Genomic DNA, 18,711 nt, shown 5'->3' on the forward strand with positions numbered 1-18,711 from the left:
TATGTGATTAACTTACATATTAAAATGAATGCAATGTTTACATATTAAAATGAATGCAATTTGGAGACACATTGAAGGAATACTGAAACTATTTATTATTTAACTCCCACTTAGATTATAGACTCAGAGTAACTAGAATAGAAGCATGATCTAATTAATTTTGTAGTATTTAAATAATAGGAATAAAATCCTTGGAGACAGGTTAAATAAGTACTTAATTATCACATTTTTTTATAAATAAATTTTGAATAATGATGATAGGATACTTTGCAAACACTCTTGGTCTCCCCTAGCAATTTTTGTACAGCAACTGATATTATAAACATTAATACTACTTGCATTTTTATATAATTAAGTATATAATAGAATACCAAAAAAAAAAAACTCCTCTGTGCAAGCATCTCTCAAGATCTTTCTTCTTGCAGAAGTATATCTGTTTTGAAATTGTAGCTTTGTGCAAAATGGTGCAAGAGCACCGTCAATTCAACATATAAAATCCAAATAAATAATTTTTTTTCCATATATATATATATGAGTAGCCATATATCTACCATCCACATTATTTTTTTTTAATAATGGATGTATAAGAAATGCATTGTTTCAAAATTTTACCAAAACCTATTTTTTCCCACCTACCTTGTAAACTTTATTTCTATATGCACACTTCATTTATTATATTACACTAGTTATCCTAATTTGATAATTTTACATTAATTATAGGAAAAAATATTATTCTTTAGATTGAGGATGGTTGAGAAGAAAAAGATATTTAAATAAGATCACGTGATATGATAGTAGTAGAATAGCAGGTAGGGAAGAAAAGTTTGAAAAAACTCAAAGTGACCCATTTCATGCGAAATTCGAAATTTGAATTTAACAAGGATGTTTCAGATAAAACCAATAAATGCTGCAGAATTATATGTGTCAGTATCACACAAAACACTCTCCTTGTGTGTGCCTGCAACTGCAGCAACCATATTTTAATAGCCCTTTTTTTCTATTTTCCTTTCAGTAAATTACTCTCAACAACCTGTCAATAAGTTTAAAAGACAGCACCAGATTCAAACATTTTAATTATTAATCAATAAAAATACAGTTAATCCATCACGTTCTTAATATATTTTTGATCGGTGGATAGTCCCAATCAAAGTAAAAGAAAAAAAGATACATTTTTTTTTAGATTTTGAAAAAATAATATTAAAAGGATGTTTAGTTGAAAATTATAAAAGTCTACTTCACATGCACATTATTTTAACTGTTGAATTATACAAATTTTTAACTGTTAAAAAAGCATAAGGAACAATATTTGTTTTTAATTCCAAAATAAAATACAGAATGTCTTTTTAACTGTTACCGTCCATGAGTGGCACAACACAGAAGTGTACTTGTAGGTGGGTATTTAATTATTCATTTATTTATAACTCTTTGATAGTGACTTTAAAATCAAAATCACCTTGTGTGAGTTGTTGTGTTGTGAGCAAGATCCTATTCCCCTATAGTTTTTTTTTTGAAATGCCAAAGTACATTTGTTTTTGAACCTGCACACTGCACAACAAGGATTCATCTTCCAAAGAACCATCACACACACTCCCCTTTTCCCTGTTCATAAAACCGCTCAATACATATGGGGTCTTGCTGTGGTGAAAGTGCAGGTCACAAGCAAATGGTAGGTGCTGATAAGGACCACATGTGGAGGTGTGTTTCTGTTCTCTCTCACTCTCTATCTATCTCACTTACATCGCATTGTGAAATGGGGCAATTCAACAAAAGGGGAATGACATTGTTCAATGTGTCAATTCAGCAGCAAGAAAGTGGAAGAGGAGGGTCTGAATCTGAACACTGTGGAGTGCCTGAGGGGGAGATTACTGGCAGAAAGACAGGCATCAAGGGTGGCCAAGATGGAAGCAGAATCAATGGGGAACAAGGTAACATAACACAACACAACACAACAAAACAATAACATCTTTGTTCTAACAACAACATCTATCTTGAATAATCGTTACATTCACTTTTATGTTGCACTGTTTGGATCACCGCTGGAAAGGAAAGAAAAGGACATTGCTGTTCAGCTTGTGTGTAGATGTTTCTCTGACAAACTTTTTCCTTTGTTTCCATTTTTCTCTCCTGAAAATTAATGAAAAATTCTTCTGGGTACAGCTAGTTGAGCTGGAAAAATTGCTGAGAGAAGAAACCAAATTAAGAGATAAAGCAGAAAGAAGGCTCAAATTTTTAAAAAACAAGGTTGGATCTTTCAGCATACCCTCCAAGTCAGGGCAATTGGAGCATTCTGATTCGTCGGAAAAAAGTGAAAATTCTTGTGGATCATCTCGGATTAGTTCACTTTCCAAACATTCAAAAGAAAAAGAAAAAAAGCATGATGCAAAAATTCCAGCTTTGCCAGAAAATATAGATCACAGTGACAATGTTTCCGAAGCCTCTACTGTTATTCAGACCCACAATGGTCCATCCAGTACAAGAGATTGTGATTCTCAGAATAATGATAATTTCAGTAGTAATTCAGACCCGGTTGATTCTTCCCTGCAAATCCTGAACGAGAATCCGAATCTGGTCTCTGGGAATTTGAAAAATGATGAAAGCAGGTACAAATTTCAACATTTTTATGGGATTTTACTCCGCTTTCAACGAGGGAATGCACTTTACAAAAAAAAGAAAATACATTTATAATTGTTTATCAATGCATATAACAAAATCTATATTAATTAGAATCTCTGCAGTTGATATTCTAATTAGTTGTTACCATTGGGTTTTATCCTCTGCTGTATTTTTTTTCAGTGAAATTATTCTGTACTTACGAGTTAACTCTCAGGTTAATGTAAATATTTTAAAAATCATTACAATTATTACTTGCCTAAGGATTAAATTCGGTTTAGTTGTTGACTGTTATAATCTATGAGTGTGTGTATTGTTTGTTTGAGTTAAAAGCAAAATGGTATTTGAGGAATAGTTTGAAATAGAATTTGTTTGATAAAGGCAGCAATCTGAAATTTGTGTGGTGTATTTCAGGTTTTCCAGCTTAAGCTCAAGATCATCATCAGTGAGTGAGAATGAGAGCAATCATAGCGATGTGTGTGATAATTCTCTGGCATTAGTTCCCGTGAGTGTGACACCTACATCACAAGGCACCAGTAATCCCAAACCAATTAATGTTAGTGTTGTTGAAGCTCTAGATGCATTGAGGCATGCCAGAGAAAGGCTCCAAAGTTCAATGAGAACAAGACAAATGATTCATGTTGGCCCAATTTAAGCTCCAACACAACACTGGCATAGTAATAATGCTAAATTATTGCAACATTTATGTATTATAGGTAGTGAGATTATGATTTAGCATGAAAATAGGCGAGAATATCACAAAGCTAATAAGATTGGTAGCAGAGAGGTAAAGTTCTTGTGAATTGTGGTTTCACTCACCACAGAAAGCATGTGACGTGGGGATGTGCTGTCATCTCCTTTGGGGTCCAACTCTTCTGTCCATATTCTTTTCTTGTGCTTTTTCTTCATATACTTTTCCTTACTTTTAATGTGGTCACCCCTTGATTCCTGTGACTTGCATCAACATTATTATACTTGCCCTTCTGCTTCATCACAACAAGGACAAGGCTTATCCTCAACCAAGCCAATTTTCTCATCTCTTACCCCCTAATTTCACATATCAACCAACCAAAATTACAATATGATTAAGGAATAAACTCATTTGTAACTAGTTAATCTGTAATTTGTATCAGATTTTGATGTTAAAGGGATTTAGAAAGCATAGAAAATCCCTTTGGTCCCGTGTGTTTCCCTCTTGGATTTCAGTAAATGGCGTTGTCATTGTCAAATGTATAAGTAACACTGATTATGTGTTGACGTTGTTACTCTTTGGATGTTGTTTGCTTCTAGCAATCTCAAAAAGATATAAACCAATGAGAAATAGTAGTGGTGGAAAGTGCATGTGGGGCATGTAACATTGAAGTTGCGTAAATATTAGGACACCAAAATTTATGTAACTATTATCATGAACTACATCAAGAAAATGAAAGAAACATGATAACTTTACAGTCATATAGGGAATGACCTGTGAGTTAGGGACGTGTGTTCTAATTATCATTAGGGTCGGTGTCTCTTATATTGTGACTTGTGAGGCCAAGTTGGCCTACCAAATTTTCTTTTCATCATCCACTTAATTCTTTAAACATCTCTTCATTTTCTCAATATATTTACAAATCAATTTCAAATTAGTCTATTATTTTTTACATTAATTTTATATATAAATTTATTTCTCTATGTACTAATGTGTTATTTACACGTTTCATCTATTATATACGGATTTCCAGTGTAGATAATAACAATTTTTTTTAATGATTTGTTTATCATAAATTATAATTTTTTGTTAATTTTAAATTCTTTGACATTGTAGGAAGGTGGTTGTGTTGTTGTATATTGGAATCGTGTTTTAACAAGATTGTTATAGCACCCATACATATAAGTTACTCCACATATCATACCATGATACTTTAAAAGAAAAGGGGCGAGTGTAAAGGTTTTATAGTCATCTTATGTTATTATATCATTTTTTAAAATTATTCATGTTTTTAGTTTTTTTTTCTCTATAACTAACTATTCATGTTTTGTAAATTTCATATTTGATTAGCTATAAGATAAAAAAAAACACTTTAATAAACAATAATTTAGACTAAATACATTAATGTTGTGCATTTATTTAATGTTATTTAATTTATATGTACTGATTTTAAACATTAATGATTTTGAAATAGAGTTACTGTTATATAAGTTTTATGATTTTGAGTATTTTCCTTAAAACATACTATGATTCCTCAGGTCAATATGTTAATAATTCTAAGAGTAGTTTTTTTAACTATGGATAATTCTGCAAGATTTGTTACTAAAATTTAGCATATTCTTTCTTGTATAATGATTGTTTATCTTTTACTTATTTAGTAGTGCATATCTTTGTTGGTGTTCCAAGATGTCATTTTCTTCAATCTTTGGCTGATAAAGTCAAATTGGAACTTGCTTCTTGGAAATGTAAATCTCTTAGCATGATGGGTCGGGTTCAGTTGATCAATACAGTGATTACGGGTCTTCTAGCTTATAGTTTTAATTTGTATAAATAGTTTGTTTCTTTAGTCTCTTCCTTTCTTTTGTCTTTTCAAATTTCAAATTTCAAATTTCAATATATACTTTTTATTAGAATCAGATTAGTCTACACTAACTAAAATATTTAAAATATTAAATATAATTTTTAGTAATTAGAGTCGATGAATTCAAGACTACTCTAAATTAACTCTAGTTTTAGTAAGTGTGAAACATTAATAATTTTTCTGAATTTCATTTTCTTTTAAACTTTTTTTAAAATATTATCTTGTTAATACTTAATCCTTAGCTCTTCTACAAACTCTTTTCATCCCTTTTTTTCTTTTTTCTTTCCATTTTAATTTTCTTCTTTCTTCTTTATATAATTTTGTTCACATTTTGTTATGTTAATTTTCTAGGTGGACGAGGATTTATGGAATAGAGAAGAAGTTGGAGATTTATGGAACCAACATTTTGCTAACAAGTTACTCCAAGCCAGAACAAAGTTAAGAACCTTAATAAAAAGATAATCAAATTCTTATAAACTCATCTATCTATTTATGAAATAAGATTACATGTTAAAGTAAGAAACTTTGTAAGGAAGTTGAGAGAAATATAGAGGAGATGAACTCATAATGGTTGAGAATGACTCATGCATGCATAAAAGGAAAGTTGTAACTCCCTTCACTAACTCATAAATGAGATTGCTAAGTTTACAAACTAGCTTAATTAATACCAAGTAGTTGAGCTAGTTTATATATTCTAGAATACATTGGATGCTTCTAAATTTTTTTATAAATTATATTTTTTAAGAAAATTTTAGTGAAAATATTCTTAGAATATTTTAAGAATCTTATGAAATATTCTTCTTATATTTTTAAAATATTCAAGAATAATTCTTTTAAAGAAAAATTATAATTTTTTTATATGTTTAAAACACATAATTTACATAAAAAGATTTTGATTTCTATTTTATGGCTTTCCAAACTCCTTAAGTTTTGCTTTTATCACTGATCTTCTTCCATAAACTCTTTTTTTTATATCTCTCTCCATGGTCATGTTCTTTATAAGGTCTCTTTGAGATTCTTTTATCATATTCATGTCACCATCATAGGATGACTTATGGTGATTAAGAACCTAGATTGAAAGGAACAAACAAGAGTTTAATGTGAGAATTTATCGTCACGATATCAATAGATTTTTTTAATTATTTTAATTAGTATTAGTTTAAAAATCAAGATCAATACTCTTATTAGGATCAAAGCGTTCATCTAATTAAAAGTCAAAATGTTATTCTTTAATTAGCAGTAACCCAAGAGTCAATTTGATTTACTCTAATGATTATAAATTTAGGAGTTATTTTGACTTATTAATAAGTAAAATTTATTTAAAATTAATGCAAATCCATTGATCAATCAACGTCTATAGTTTTAAAGTTGAAGTTGTTTTCTTCCTCTCTCTTATTCAACATAAAATAATTTTACTCTCGAATTTTAAATTTTAATAAACTTATATAGATTATTGGATCATTCTAAAAAAAATCTTGTAGTATTCTATTTTAAATAAAATAGAAACTAGTAAATTGAAAGATCAATTGTAAAACTTAAAAAAATGTTAATCACCCATTTTAATCATTTTACTTTTGGACTGAATTTTTATATAAGTGTTTAAATTTTACGATAATAGAAATTTATTAAATTAAGATAAACAATTATCAATTAATAATGCGTTACATATATTCTAAACCTAATGTGTTTGAAGTATGTTTTCCCCATGCATGTCACTGAATGTAATTATTTTTGCAGATAGAGAGTAATTATATATATATATATATATATATATATATATATTATTAAAAAATTTAATAAATAAAAATTAATTTTATAAACTAAAATAATTAATTATTATTTTACTAAATTAGAGATTATATTATAAATTAAAAAATTATTAATATTTAAAATAATTTTTATTATTAATAAAAATTTATAAAATAATTTATAAATGGATATCTAACCCTTAATTATTAAAATTTTAATTATTTATTACTTTATATTATAAATTAATCTCTAATAGTTTTTAAAGACTAAATTATAAATAAAAATATTAGTTAAAATTTTAATAACTAATTTATATATTAATCTAAAAATTATTTTATAAATTTTTATTAATAATAAAAACTATTTAAATACAAATGGTTTTATAATATTTTGAAATAATATTAATTTAATCGATTAATTATTTTTAATTTTAAATTAAATTTATATTTAATAATTTATTTATAATGAATATACATACCTAAGTGAAATAACATGTGTATGAATTGTTTTGGTATTTTATTGGAGTTAAACAAATAGGACGAATCAAATTATAAGTGCAAATTATTAAATATTATATTTTTAAATATTTTGATTGAATAAATTTTTAAATATTTATTCGCTAGAGTAAAAAAATTCCAGTTGATTTATATATACATACAAAATTTATATTACTTTGGCATTATTTAATATTTCATTTTTGTAGATTAAAATTCACATAATATATTTTTATGTTAAAATAGGAATCATATAACTTTTTTGTTATGGTTATTTAGTTGTAGTAAAAATTAATTTGGTATGAATAATAAAGATGATATAAAATTATATTTTAACATTTAGATAGGTGAAATTACTGTTTGTATAAATTATTGGCATCATACCATATCATTTAATGATTTTTAATTTTTTATAAATTAAAATATTTAAAAGAAATTTAAAAATGTTGTAGAATCACAACATTAATAATTCAACACAATCAGTAGCCATTTAGTCACAATCAAATAAATGGGTCAGAAGAAGCCCCATTTTATGATTCAATCATTTCAATGCCTGATTTAGTTTTTAATGCAATAATTCATCATTATTTAAGCTCATATGAATCTAATTGAATAAATAATAAAGCACGATAAACTAGACGTATAATCCATCAATCTATTAAATCATGAAAATTTTACTTTAAATAAAATGCATGTATTTAATAAAAACACTGATATACTAGCACAACTTGCATATACTAAAAAGGAACCATTGAAATATGAATATTTTTACATATTTAAATAAAATATGCATGCAGTAATAGAAACAGTGAATAAAATGTTATAGAATGCATGGATTTTTGAGCGTGCGTGTAACATAGATTTTTGTGTGTGAAAAGATTGAAAGGATGGAAGGCACCTCGTGATCTTTTCCTGTCACACTTTTTCCAAACTTTATTTTATTCTTTACTCTGCACTTATCTATTTTTTCCTTCTATTTCATATATATATATATATTGACAAGTAATACATTTGAAAAATAAAAATAAAATAAAATAATTAACTAAGAAAAAAGAAAAAAAAATCAACACTAATTTCAAGAATTTGAGTCACATAAATTAGATAGGAGGATAAAAAGTTCTTTATTTCTCCAATATATTGAAAAGAATACAATAATTTTTTTTGACAAAAATAACTGATAAACTAACTTGTAATTTATAAATTTTTAATTTATACATTTTAAGATAGAAAAATTAATTTATTAAAATTAAAAATATTGACTAAACTAGTTGATGAATATAAAATGAAAAATATAGATATAATTAAAGAAGTTTTATTATATAAATAAAATTTGTGTTTTCAAATAAAATATACTATTATATAATTTTATATTTTATATTTTAAGTTATTTTTAAATTAAAATTTTATATTATAATATGGTTCTATCAGTAAGTTTTATTACATAATAATTTTTATTATTTTTTAAAAATATAATTTTTTATTTTTAATTTAAATTATTGTTACATAAATTTTTGTATAGTTTTATTGCATGTAATTTCCACATAACATAATGATTAATTGAACTAAAAGATTAAAAATAAATAATAATAGGTAAAATAAAATTAAAAATAATAAAAACATATATTACTCATCTAGTGGAAAATTCGTCTAAAGCTTCAATTAAAAATGATATGTTGGATTTCAACGTAATCAAGTTTTTTGGTATTAATACTAGTATTGGTAAAGTTCTTCGTCCTCTTTATGTTAGATGGGAGTTTCCTTCACTAGGCTGAGTTAAAATTAACACTGATAGAGTTGTTAGGGATATCCTGGTCTTGCTTCTTCCGTGGGAGTATGGGAGAATTTATTGGAACTTTCTCTGCGTTTCTTGAAGTTCAAATTGTTCTGGTTGCTGAGTTTTATGAGGTTATACATGTTATGGAGGAAACTCAAAAGATGGGGCTTACTAATGTCTGGCTGGAATGTGATTCTGCTTTAGTTTGTGTTGCGTTTACTGCTAGGATTAATGTTCCTTGGATGCTTCGTAATCGATGAAATACTTGTCTTAGTTACTGTGGGAAAATCAGGTTTAGGGTTACTCATATTTCTCAGAAAGAAAATGCGTGTGCTGATTAGTTGACTACTTGACTAAATAAATGTGGTTTTTCAATTTTTTATTTCTTAAAACTAAACAAAGATAAATATTAATACAATGAAGTTTACACAATAAATTGTAAAATATAACATAATGATTATATATAGTTGCGTTTTATGACCTTCCACTTCATTTTATTTTAAAATAATTTTAAATCATATTTTGGTTCTTTCTTTATTTAATATATAATTGTACAAAATATTTGAAAACATAGTTTTGTAACTCATCACAATCCTATTCAACTTAACATAACTCATCATAATTATGTAAGACTTTCATTTTTATACACATTATTATATAAGTTTTCACACTATCAACAATCAGGTTTAGGGTCACTCACATTTTTTGTGAAAGAAATACATGTGCTGATAATTTGACTAATTTAGGATTTATTCTTAAAGAACCATTTTATTGGTATAATAAGTTTTCATCTAGTCTGTTCTTAGAACTTTTTATGAATAGGTATAGTCTACCTATGTATCGTTTTTGTTAGTATATAAATTTTGTTCAAGTCTTCCCATATTTTTGTATTTTCTTTATTTTTTATTTTTTTAATAATATTTTTTTCATGGGATGACAGATGATTGTTGTTGTTTGAGGTGTCAGTGTAACTGAGATGTCAAGATGAAATTTTTTATAAAAAAAGCTAATTAAAATTACCTTACATATAAACCTTTCAAAATTATTATAAAATTCTTTATTTTTAACGAATGCACAACTATGTTTTACCGAATCTACCACTATTGTTGAATTACATTATAAACAATTTATTAAATAATTGAATTTATTTTTTAATTTTACAATATGGAAATTTTTCATGTTATTCGATGTAAATGAACAATATTATGTTAGTTCGAGTGAAACTAAACTACGTTTGAATCCTTTGAATTAAGTATTGAATTCAAGTTTTCCGTAAGAAAAAAATTTGTGACGGGAGACTGTTAGTTATATATCCCTATATTTTCTTATATCTAATATATAATTAGTATAAAATATTAAAATAAATATATAAACATAATATAAATATGTTTTTAATTTTTGTATGTAATGTTTCAAAACATATCCTTCTTTATAATAATTTAAATATTTACATAAAATTAAAATAAATATTAAAAAGAAAATAAAATCCAGTTTCTTATAGAGAAGTTCTATCACCTGGAACATCATTTGCTCTCGTATAAATATACGATCATCACAGATTAAAAAAAACAACCACAAAACAAAACAAAAGGTAAACTAGCTATTTTTAAAACTTCTAATATAAATAAAACTTTAAATATTCACATAAAGCCATAAATTCTCATGCATTTCCACATAACCATCAAGTGTCTATTAACCAAATTCATCTTTCTCATGTCAGACTTTGACTCATAACACATAGACATTTGACTCTACTCCCGGAAGACTCGTGTAGTGAAATTAGCATCCAGAGACCTGCACATGTCATGTTACTCGTTGTGAAATTCACACAATCATGCGCATAATCATCTCAATATCATCTGACAGGGTAAATCCATTTGATTTGCTCCGATAAGTTCTTTCAAACCTCAGACTCAACCAAATGAACCTCATTCAGATTGTCACTAACTGAATAACTTCATCTATGTGATTCTATTATATTTGTAGAGTCAGGATCGTCTCATTCATAAGATACTCACAAATCAATACACACTAATAATAATCTCAGCACGGTATTTCCTTTCCTGAAAATACTATATTTTGATCATAATTTTAAATCATACCATATCTCATGTAACACATCAATGCACCATTCAATCACATCATATTTTAAAAAATTTCTAAACAATCAAAATATATCTCAAAATTCAAAAAAACACATAACTATGTTTCTTTAATCATTTTTTTAAAATAAAATTTATATTTTTCACTTAAAAAAAAATACAATAATGAACTAGGTTTTCAAAAGAAAAAAAAGTGAGAATTTGTTCGCCTGAGTGATATATGCAGAGAAATATGCATAATTATGTATAATTTCATCATTCATAGTCAAACAAAAATATTTTAAATAACTCATTTCACTTCAAAAGTAACTTACACTATATCAACTATACAAATCAACCAATTTTTCAGATTCAAACAAAAACATTTACCATAAATCATCCATATAAAAATCAACATATTCACATTTTAATCCAACCAATATTTTGCACTCATAAACAATCAATCCGACAAACAAAATTTGGAACTGGTAACCACGTCATCCCCACATCCAAATCTTCTAGCGTAGGGTTCTATTGAAAATTTAAACTAGCTCCCCTTACCTGAACTTGAGCAGATACTCACTAAGAGCTCCAAATCTACCAAAAGCTTGAAGGTAACTTAACCTACACCACAAAGTCCTAATAAAAAATCTAACTATATCACTAGGATCTTGAGTTAACAGAAATTGACCCTACAGCTTAAAGGGCACATGCAAAGTCTAGACAGAGACAAACCTAACAAGTTCAAATTTTGACTCAAGGAGAAGAGCAAAAATGAACCTACTCTATTAAAGATTCTGATCAGGCAGTCTTGTAGTATTCACTACTAGGAGTTTGATGGCAGACTCCAATCGTCAAACTGATGAGCGAGGAGGTCAGAATCCTAAAGAGAAAGCAGAGAAAAGGAAAAAGGAGTTTTTTTGGAGGGATGATGATTCTTTTAAAATGAAACTTGAATAACTAAAATTCTATTTATATACTTTTTTCACTTTAATAATAAAATATTTAGATGTCATCTTAAGTATACCACTTCTACTATAGGACTAATTTTCTCAGTCCTTACAAGTTACTTATAAGTTAAGTTTCTTAATTAATGGGAATTAATTATCAATAATGAATAATTTACATCTATAACATAAGATAAAGAAAAAAAAATCACTATATTTCCTCTCAAAATATAGATATATTGTTTTGTTTATTTTTAAAAAAATATATATTGTGTATTTGTAAGGGGATAAGATTATCGTTCAGACAATTGATTCCTCTCCCTCGATTGTGCTTCCCTTCCTCTCATTCTTCTTGCATTCATGGGAAAGTGCATTTGTAAAACATTATTCGATGTTGAAAGGAATATTCAATATTTGTACTTAGATGTTGATGATAATACTGTAGTAAAACTTACCTATGTATAGTCTACTATGCTTATTTATTTGTATGTTTGTAATTGAGTATATAATTGAGTTTAAGATTTATGGTTTAAGGTTTAATGTACAATATTTAATGTGTATAATCATAAAAATGGAATTTCCTTATTTATAATCCTTTCTTACCTTGATGTGTTTACACTAGTCGGTCGAACCACATCTAATACCAAGTATTATCATATCATCCGATCCTGACTACATATTATATTTATTTACTTTTTATTTTTTTATCTATATATTTTAACCTTAAAATTAATAGAAAGTAACAGGGTCTTTAAAGAAAAAAAAAAATAAATTAGCACATTTACATTTTACATGATATAACTTAATTGAACGTTTGAATGTTAATTTGTTTTGATGTTTATGTAATTAAATATCAACAAGGTGTGATGATTAGTGACAAAAAGTGTATTTATTATTTTTTATTTGTCCTTATACTGCTAAAATAAGGATGGTATTTCAGTTTGTATTGTGTAAAATATTCATAGGCTAAGTGTTTGATGATATTACAATAATGAAATATGATGGCATTATATTAAAATATGTTTGTTTTTCCTTTTGTAGTTAAATTTGTCATGTAACAAAAAGACGTGAATAATATTTTGCTTACTTAAAAATGTGTTGGACCATAACACAGCAGACATTTGCGCCTACTATTTAAATCAAAGAACAGTGTTCGAGTGTCATTAATTTTCACTCTGTCCTTTTTTAAAACACATATTTACACAAACTGGTTTTAAGTTTTCCTTAAAATTGGAACATTATAAAAGTCTTGGTGGATTATTTAAAAAAATTTAAGGTTAAAAAAATGTTGATTAAAAGGACATTACAAGATGGGAAGAGGGTCACAGAAGGTTGTCGGTCATAAACTAAAAATCTAATAAAGTTTTTGATTATCACGAAAATTAAACCAGGGGAAAAGGATGACGTTAACGTTAACCCAAAAGATTGGAAAGTGGAATTGTTATACGAACATAGTTGTCTATAAACTTAGGATTATTGCTGAAAAAGATGATGGAACTCAAAATCTCAGCCATGAAATAAAGACGTTTAGAAAGCCACTAGGCCACATAAACATTAATTACAAGGGACAAATAAAAGGACAAGAACAGCAGTGTCAGACTATGCTGTTTATTAAATCTCTCTTCTTCTCCTGATCTTAGATCTCGTCTGACACTACTACTCTTACCATCTTCTGCCATAAACCTCCAAACCCTTCTCATATCTCTTCCTCTCTTTGCCCACCCAGATCATACACCAACTCTGCCATATTCAGTCTTTATGTGCTTTTACAGCTAAATTTGTTTCTGAATCATGCCACACTTTTGAACTCCAAACGCATTCAACTAGGATTCAAGGTACAAAGTACCTGCACGCCTCCATACTTTTTCTACTTGCATGAAAACTATTTGTTTTCACCTTCCAAGCTACATTTCTCAGCAACTTCTTCCCATACCTTTTTTGCCTTTATCTCAATTTTGTTCTTATCCAATTTTATCTGCTTCTGCAGGGTGCTTATATATAAATTCACTAACTGAGGTCGTGTGCTAGAAGCAGAATCAAGAAGAACTTGGTGTTTGCTCAATTGCTGGATCACTTGGGCTGTTTATGTGAAACATAAGGTTTTCTAAAACAAAGGGGTGGCCAAATGATGGTTAGATCTTGTTGGAAACCAATTGCTGATGGTGATGAAGGAGATGGGAGTGGGAGAGTTGATGGACTTCTATGGTACAAGGATTTGGGGAACCATCTTTATGGGGAATTCTCAATGGCTGTAGTTCAGGCCAATAGTTCATTAGAGGATCGAAGTGAACTTGAATCTGGGCCTTTGACTTCCAACCCCTTGGGTCCTCAAGGGACCTTTATTGGTGTCTATGATGGCCACGGTGGAAGCGAGGCCTCACAGTTTGTCAGTGACAATCTCTTCTGCAATATCAAAAGTATGCTTTACTTCTCTACTATGAACATATGGATTCAAAATTCATTCATAATATTGTTTCTCTAGATCTTGTTTTATGCAGATTTTGAAATGGATTGAAAACTAAGGAAGCCAAGCCACTTTGTCTATTACGATCAATTTATCATGATGTATTTCAAAGTGGAGCATTAAAAGTATTGTTTGCACAGAAATTCCTAGTGACCCTTAAACCAAAAATAGAACTTGATATCTTAGCCTCGTGCACTAAGCCAACCTTTATTTTCAGTTTGTCACTTCACTGAATCCATTTTATGCATGATCCAGGGCTTGCAGCTGAACATCAAGGTATCTCAGAACATGTTGTCAAAAGGGCATATTCAGCAACAGAGGAGAGTTTTCTGTCTCTTGTGAAGAAACAGTGGCTGAGTAAGCCTCAGATTGCGTCTGCGGGCACTTGTTGCTTGGTGGGGGTAATTTGCAATGGAATGATATATATTGCAAATTCTGGAGACTCCCGGGTGGTGTTAGGAAGAGTAGAGAGAGCAACAAGGGAAACAGAAGCTATACAACTATCTACAGAACACAATGTTAACCAAGAAACAGTGAGAGATGAACTTCGCTCAAAGCACCCTTTTGATTCACAAATCGTGGTATTGAGACAAAACGTTTGGCGTGTGAAAGGGCTCATACAGGTACAAATTCGGTAGATCTAATATATTTCCTTGTCACTGTGGAAGATTTTAAGTTGTGTGCTCAAATGTTTTTCAGCAAAGAAAACAAAATCAACTTCATATTATTTGTTAGGAGTTATTGCTTCCTCTACTCAAGGCTATAGTGAAGAACAAACATATTTGGCAGCTAATTACTTAGGACCATTTAATTTACAACTAGACTATGATGTTTAACATAACTTGTTATGGCAGGTTTCACGATCCATTGGGGACGCATATCTGAAGAAAGCAGAATTCAACAGGGATCCTCTACCAGCAAAGTATAGGCTAGCAGAAACATTCTTCAGGCCAATTCTTAGTTGTGAGCCATCAACATCATCCCACACACTCCATCCTGATGATCAATTTCTCATATTTGCTTCTGATGGTTTATGGGAGCATCTTACCAACCAAGAGGCTGTTAACATAGTCAACAGCAACCCACCAAACGTAAGCTTCCATTAATTCTTCATATTGTTCCCTTTGGTATGTATGAGTCCCTTCCCACCTTCCCACTTCCTTTCTATTTCTAACTATGGTGGTTGCCATGCACTTGTTTCATGTAACAGGGAGTTGCCAGAAGACTTGTGAAAGCTGCACTTAGAGAAGCTGCTAAGAAGTGTGAAATGAGACTTTCTGACCTCCAAAAGATTGAGCAAGGGATGAGGAGGCACATCCATGATGACATAACAGTGATTGTGGTGTTTCTTAATTCCAGAAGTGAGAATACCTCTCTCTGTGGTTCTCCTCTTTCAATCAAGGGAGGTGGGTCTGCCAATTCCTAGATTGCTGCTACCTCATCATACAAAAGTAACAACAATTTTATATTATATATATACATATATATTATTATTATTATTATTTATACGTGTATGTGTAGATTAATATGATGCAATAATTATCACTATAATTTAGATGTATCAGGATGATCATATCTCCAGTTTATAATCTGGTTAACATGAACTATGTTAATTGTATGTAATCACTGCTCATGATTCTCAAGACAACAAATCTATGGTGGTTCAAAGTCAGCAAGTGCATCATAATAGCACTCTGCATAATTTAATATATCTGCCTCTACTTTGTACAACTGAGATGTTTCTTTAGAAGCTTGTATTGTATGTGACTTTTTCATTGACAAAAAGATACATGTCAGATATTTGGAAATGCCTGTTTCTTTTCTTCCATGATATATCCATTTTCTTATCAATAATTCACTCATCATGTATTATGTATCAGTACCCTGACCCACCAAAAATAATACTATAATCACACAAAGATGTATATTCATTCATGCACACGCTCCATTCAGTGATCACAGAAAAATTAAAACCGCGTATGACAGAAGTTCAATAAAAACAAGTTGTATAACTGATAGCTAGATTTTCTCATAATCACTTTTCTTAGGAAAAATGTATTTCTGATCCTTTTCAACTGATATACCAAGTGCTTTATCCAAAATGTTACTTTTAAATATTGACTTTTTATGATGAAATATTTATTACAATTTAGTTTGCTAAGGAAATTTTATTTATTTGAACCCTCAAATGCCAAGCAATTCAGTTCTTCTATCTGTTTCTTACAAAAATTAACAACACATTATTCTTTGATACATCTTTTTCTACACATGTGTTTCATTTTCTATTTAATAAGCTTCACTATCAGTTTCAATAAAATCCATATAAATTTCACCCAATAATATAAAAAGTACATTTGAGAGAACATGTTATGTCAACATCAATTTTTTCTTATCTTATCATTTCAAAAACTGATATGAATTATAAAGTTGCTGAGTCTCCATTGTCGAACTCAAATCCTTTTTCATTTGTCAACTTTTAATCTTGAATTTCTTATACTAAGAGCAGAACATCTTTAGTTTAGTCGTGAAACTTTACTCAGTAACAGAACAGAAAAAAAAAAAAGAGAAAGTTCGCGGATCCAGAGAAAGCAGTGACGTTACTGAATGTGGTATTTTACTTTTCCACTTTCGAGATAAGAAATAGATATCCAAGTTTCACATTTTAAACAAATAAATAGTAAAAAAGCAGAGAAAAAAAAATAATTCAAATGAATGGGTAAATACAATTTTAAAAAAGGAAAAAATACGGGCGAAAATTAGAAAAAGTTCTAAAAATAATTTCAATTATATAAGAAATACATTTTTCTGTAAAACGAGAGAAATATTCAAGTGTTTTTTTTAGTGATTAGTATGCTTAAATAATTAGGAAATTACGTGAACAGATTGAAACTTTAAGAAGAGCAGAAAGGAAAAGTTTAGAGGCTCAAAGCTGATCGATTCCATGTTATTTTCTTGAGTAGTATACTTTTTTATATTTACTTTATTAATTTTTACGATTTATTTAAATATGCTTCTTGTTAGTGTAAACTAGTCTCTTCATTCGAATATTCATATCAAATTTAGACTCCAGGAAGCTTAATGTGATACAATACATTCTGGCTGTTGAAAATGTTTAAAATATCCATGTTTAAGTGGTAAAATTGGATAAATATATCATAGATTACGCATTTTAATTTGTGTAATATAAAAATATATACTTCAAAATATATTTTTAGATTAAATAATTTGAAAAATTTTGAATTATATAATTTGAAATGCAGATTATATAGTTATATAATCTGAAATATATTCTAAATTGTGTAATACATAATATATTTATTCTGAATTGTGTAATTTATAATATATTTTTTTTAAAAAAATAAATTATTTTAGATTGTAACTTATAATATATTTTGAGTTTTGGACCGTACAGTTTGATAAAGGTTTAATGTTGTCATGATTTCTTTGTGACAACTAATTTAGATAAGTTATTAAATTTCTCATTTTGTTCTTTGAGGATATGTTTGTTATTATAAAATCGAACAAGTTGATAAATTTTGATTAATGGAAACAAACGAAATAAAATTGATACATCCTTTATACATTCATTATCTCATATCATATTGATATATCATTTATTTATGAATAAGATTTTGCAATAATGTGAGTAAACAATTAATAAGATTATTTAAGAATTTAGGCTCGGAACAATTTGACAAGGTCTAAATGAATAAAATGTTCTTACTAGAAACTATAATGTATTTGGCTAAATAGAATCAAGTACAACCTTTAAGCTTTATAATTTGAGTTGTAGGTTCTAATGAGGAAAGAAGTCTACTTTGGAGTGAGTAAGATCAAATGGTCCACTTGCAAATAATACTTCAACCCAAGTCAATAAGAAAATAATAATAATAATAATAATAATAATAATAATAATAATAATAATAATAATAATATAAAGAGCGTAGTGTAAAGTATAAAAATAAATACAAGTTTGAGTTAGGCTCCTTCAAGTAGGGGTGTTATTTTGTACTTTTAGGAGAAAAGATATGAATAAATAT

At 28.2% G+C, this 18,711-nt stretch overlaps 2 protein-coding genes across 3 annotated transcripts; both read left to right on the top strand.

Annotated features, from left to right (window-relative positions):
* The first annotated feature begins 1,427 nt into the window (after positions 1 to 1,427).
* On the top strand, positions 1,428 to 3,559 carry LOC137829560 (uncharacterized). 2 transcript variants are annotated; one of them, XM_068636386.1, is made up of 4 exons: positions 1,428 to 1,695; positions 1,802 to 1,925; positions 2,158 to 2,600; positions 3,025 to 3,559. In XM_068636386.1, the coding sequence occupies exons 1-4, from the start codon at positions 1,625 to 1,627 to the stop codon at positions 3,263 to 3,265; spliced, it is 879 nt and encodes a 292-aa protein (XP_068492487.1). In that variant the 5' UTR covers positions 1,428 to 1,624; the 3' UTR covers positions 3,266 to 3,559. The 2 variants fall into 2 exon arrangements, with proteins under 2 accessions (XP_068492487.1, XP_068492488.1); XM_068636387.1 differs by having other exon boundaries at positions 1,431 to 1,695; positions 1,805 to 1,925.
* Positions 3,560 to 13,684: 10,125 nt separating this feature from the next.
* LOC137829561 (probable protein phosphatase 2C 38) lies at positions 13,685 to 16,479 on the top strand. Its single transcript, XM_068636389.1, has 5 exons — positions 13,685 to 14,042; positions 14,195 to 14,624; positions 14,927 to 15,294; positions 15,526 to 15,762; positions 15,882 to 16,479. The coding sequence occupies exons 2-5, from the start codon at positions 14,333 to 14,335 to the stop codon at positions 16,095 to 16,097; spliced, it is 1,113 nt and encodes a 370-aa protein (XP_068492490.1). The 5' UTR covers positions 13,685 to 14,042; positions 14,195 to 14,332; the 3' UTR covers positions 16,098 to 16,479.
* Positions 16,480 to 18,711: the final 2,232 nt, after the last annotated feature.

Source organism: Phaseolus vulgaris, chromosome 7, assembly GCF_000499845.2.
Source record: "Phaseolus vulgaris cultivar G19833 chromosome 7, P. vulgaris v2.0, whole genome shotgun sequence".
Classification (NCBI taxonomy): Eukaryota; Viridiplantae; Streptophyta; class Magnoliopsida; order Fabales; family Fabaceae; genus Phaseolus; species Phaseolus vulgaris.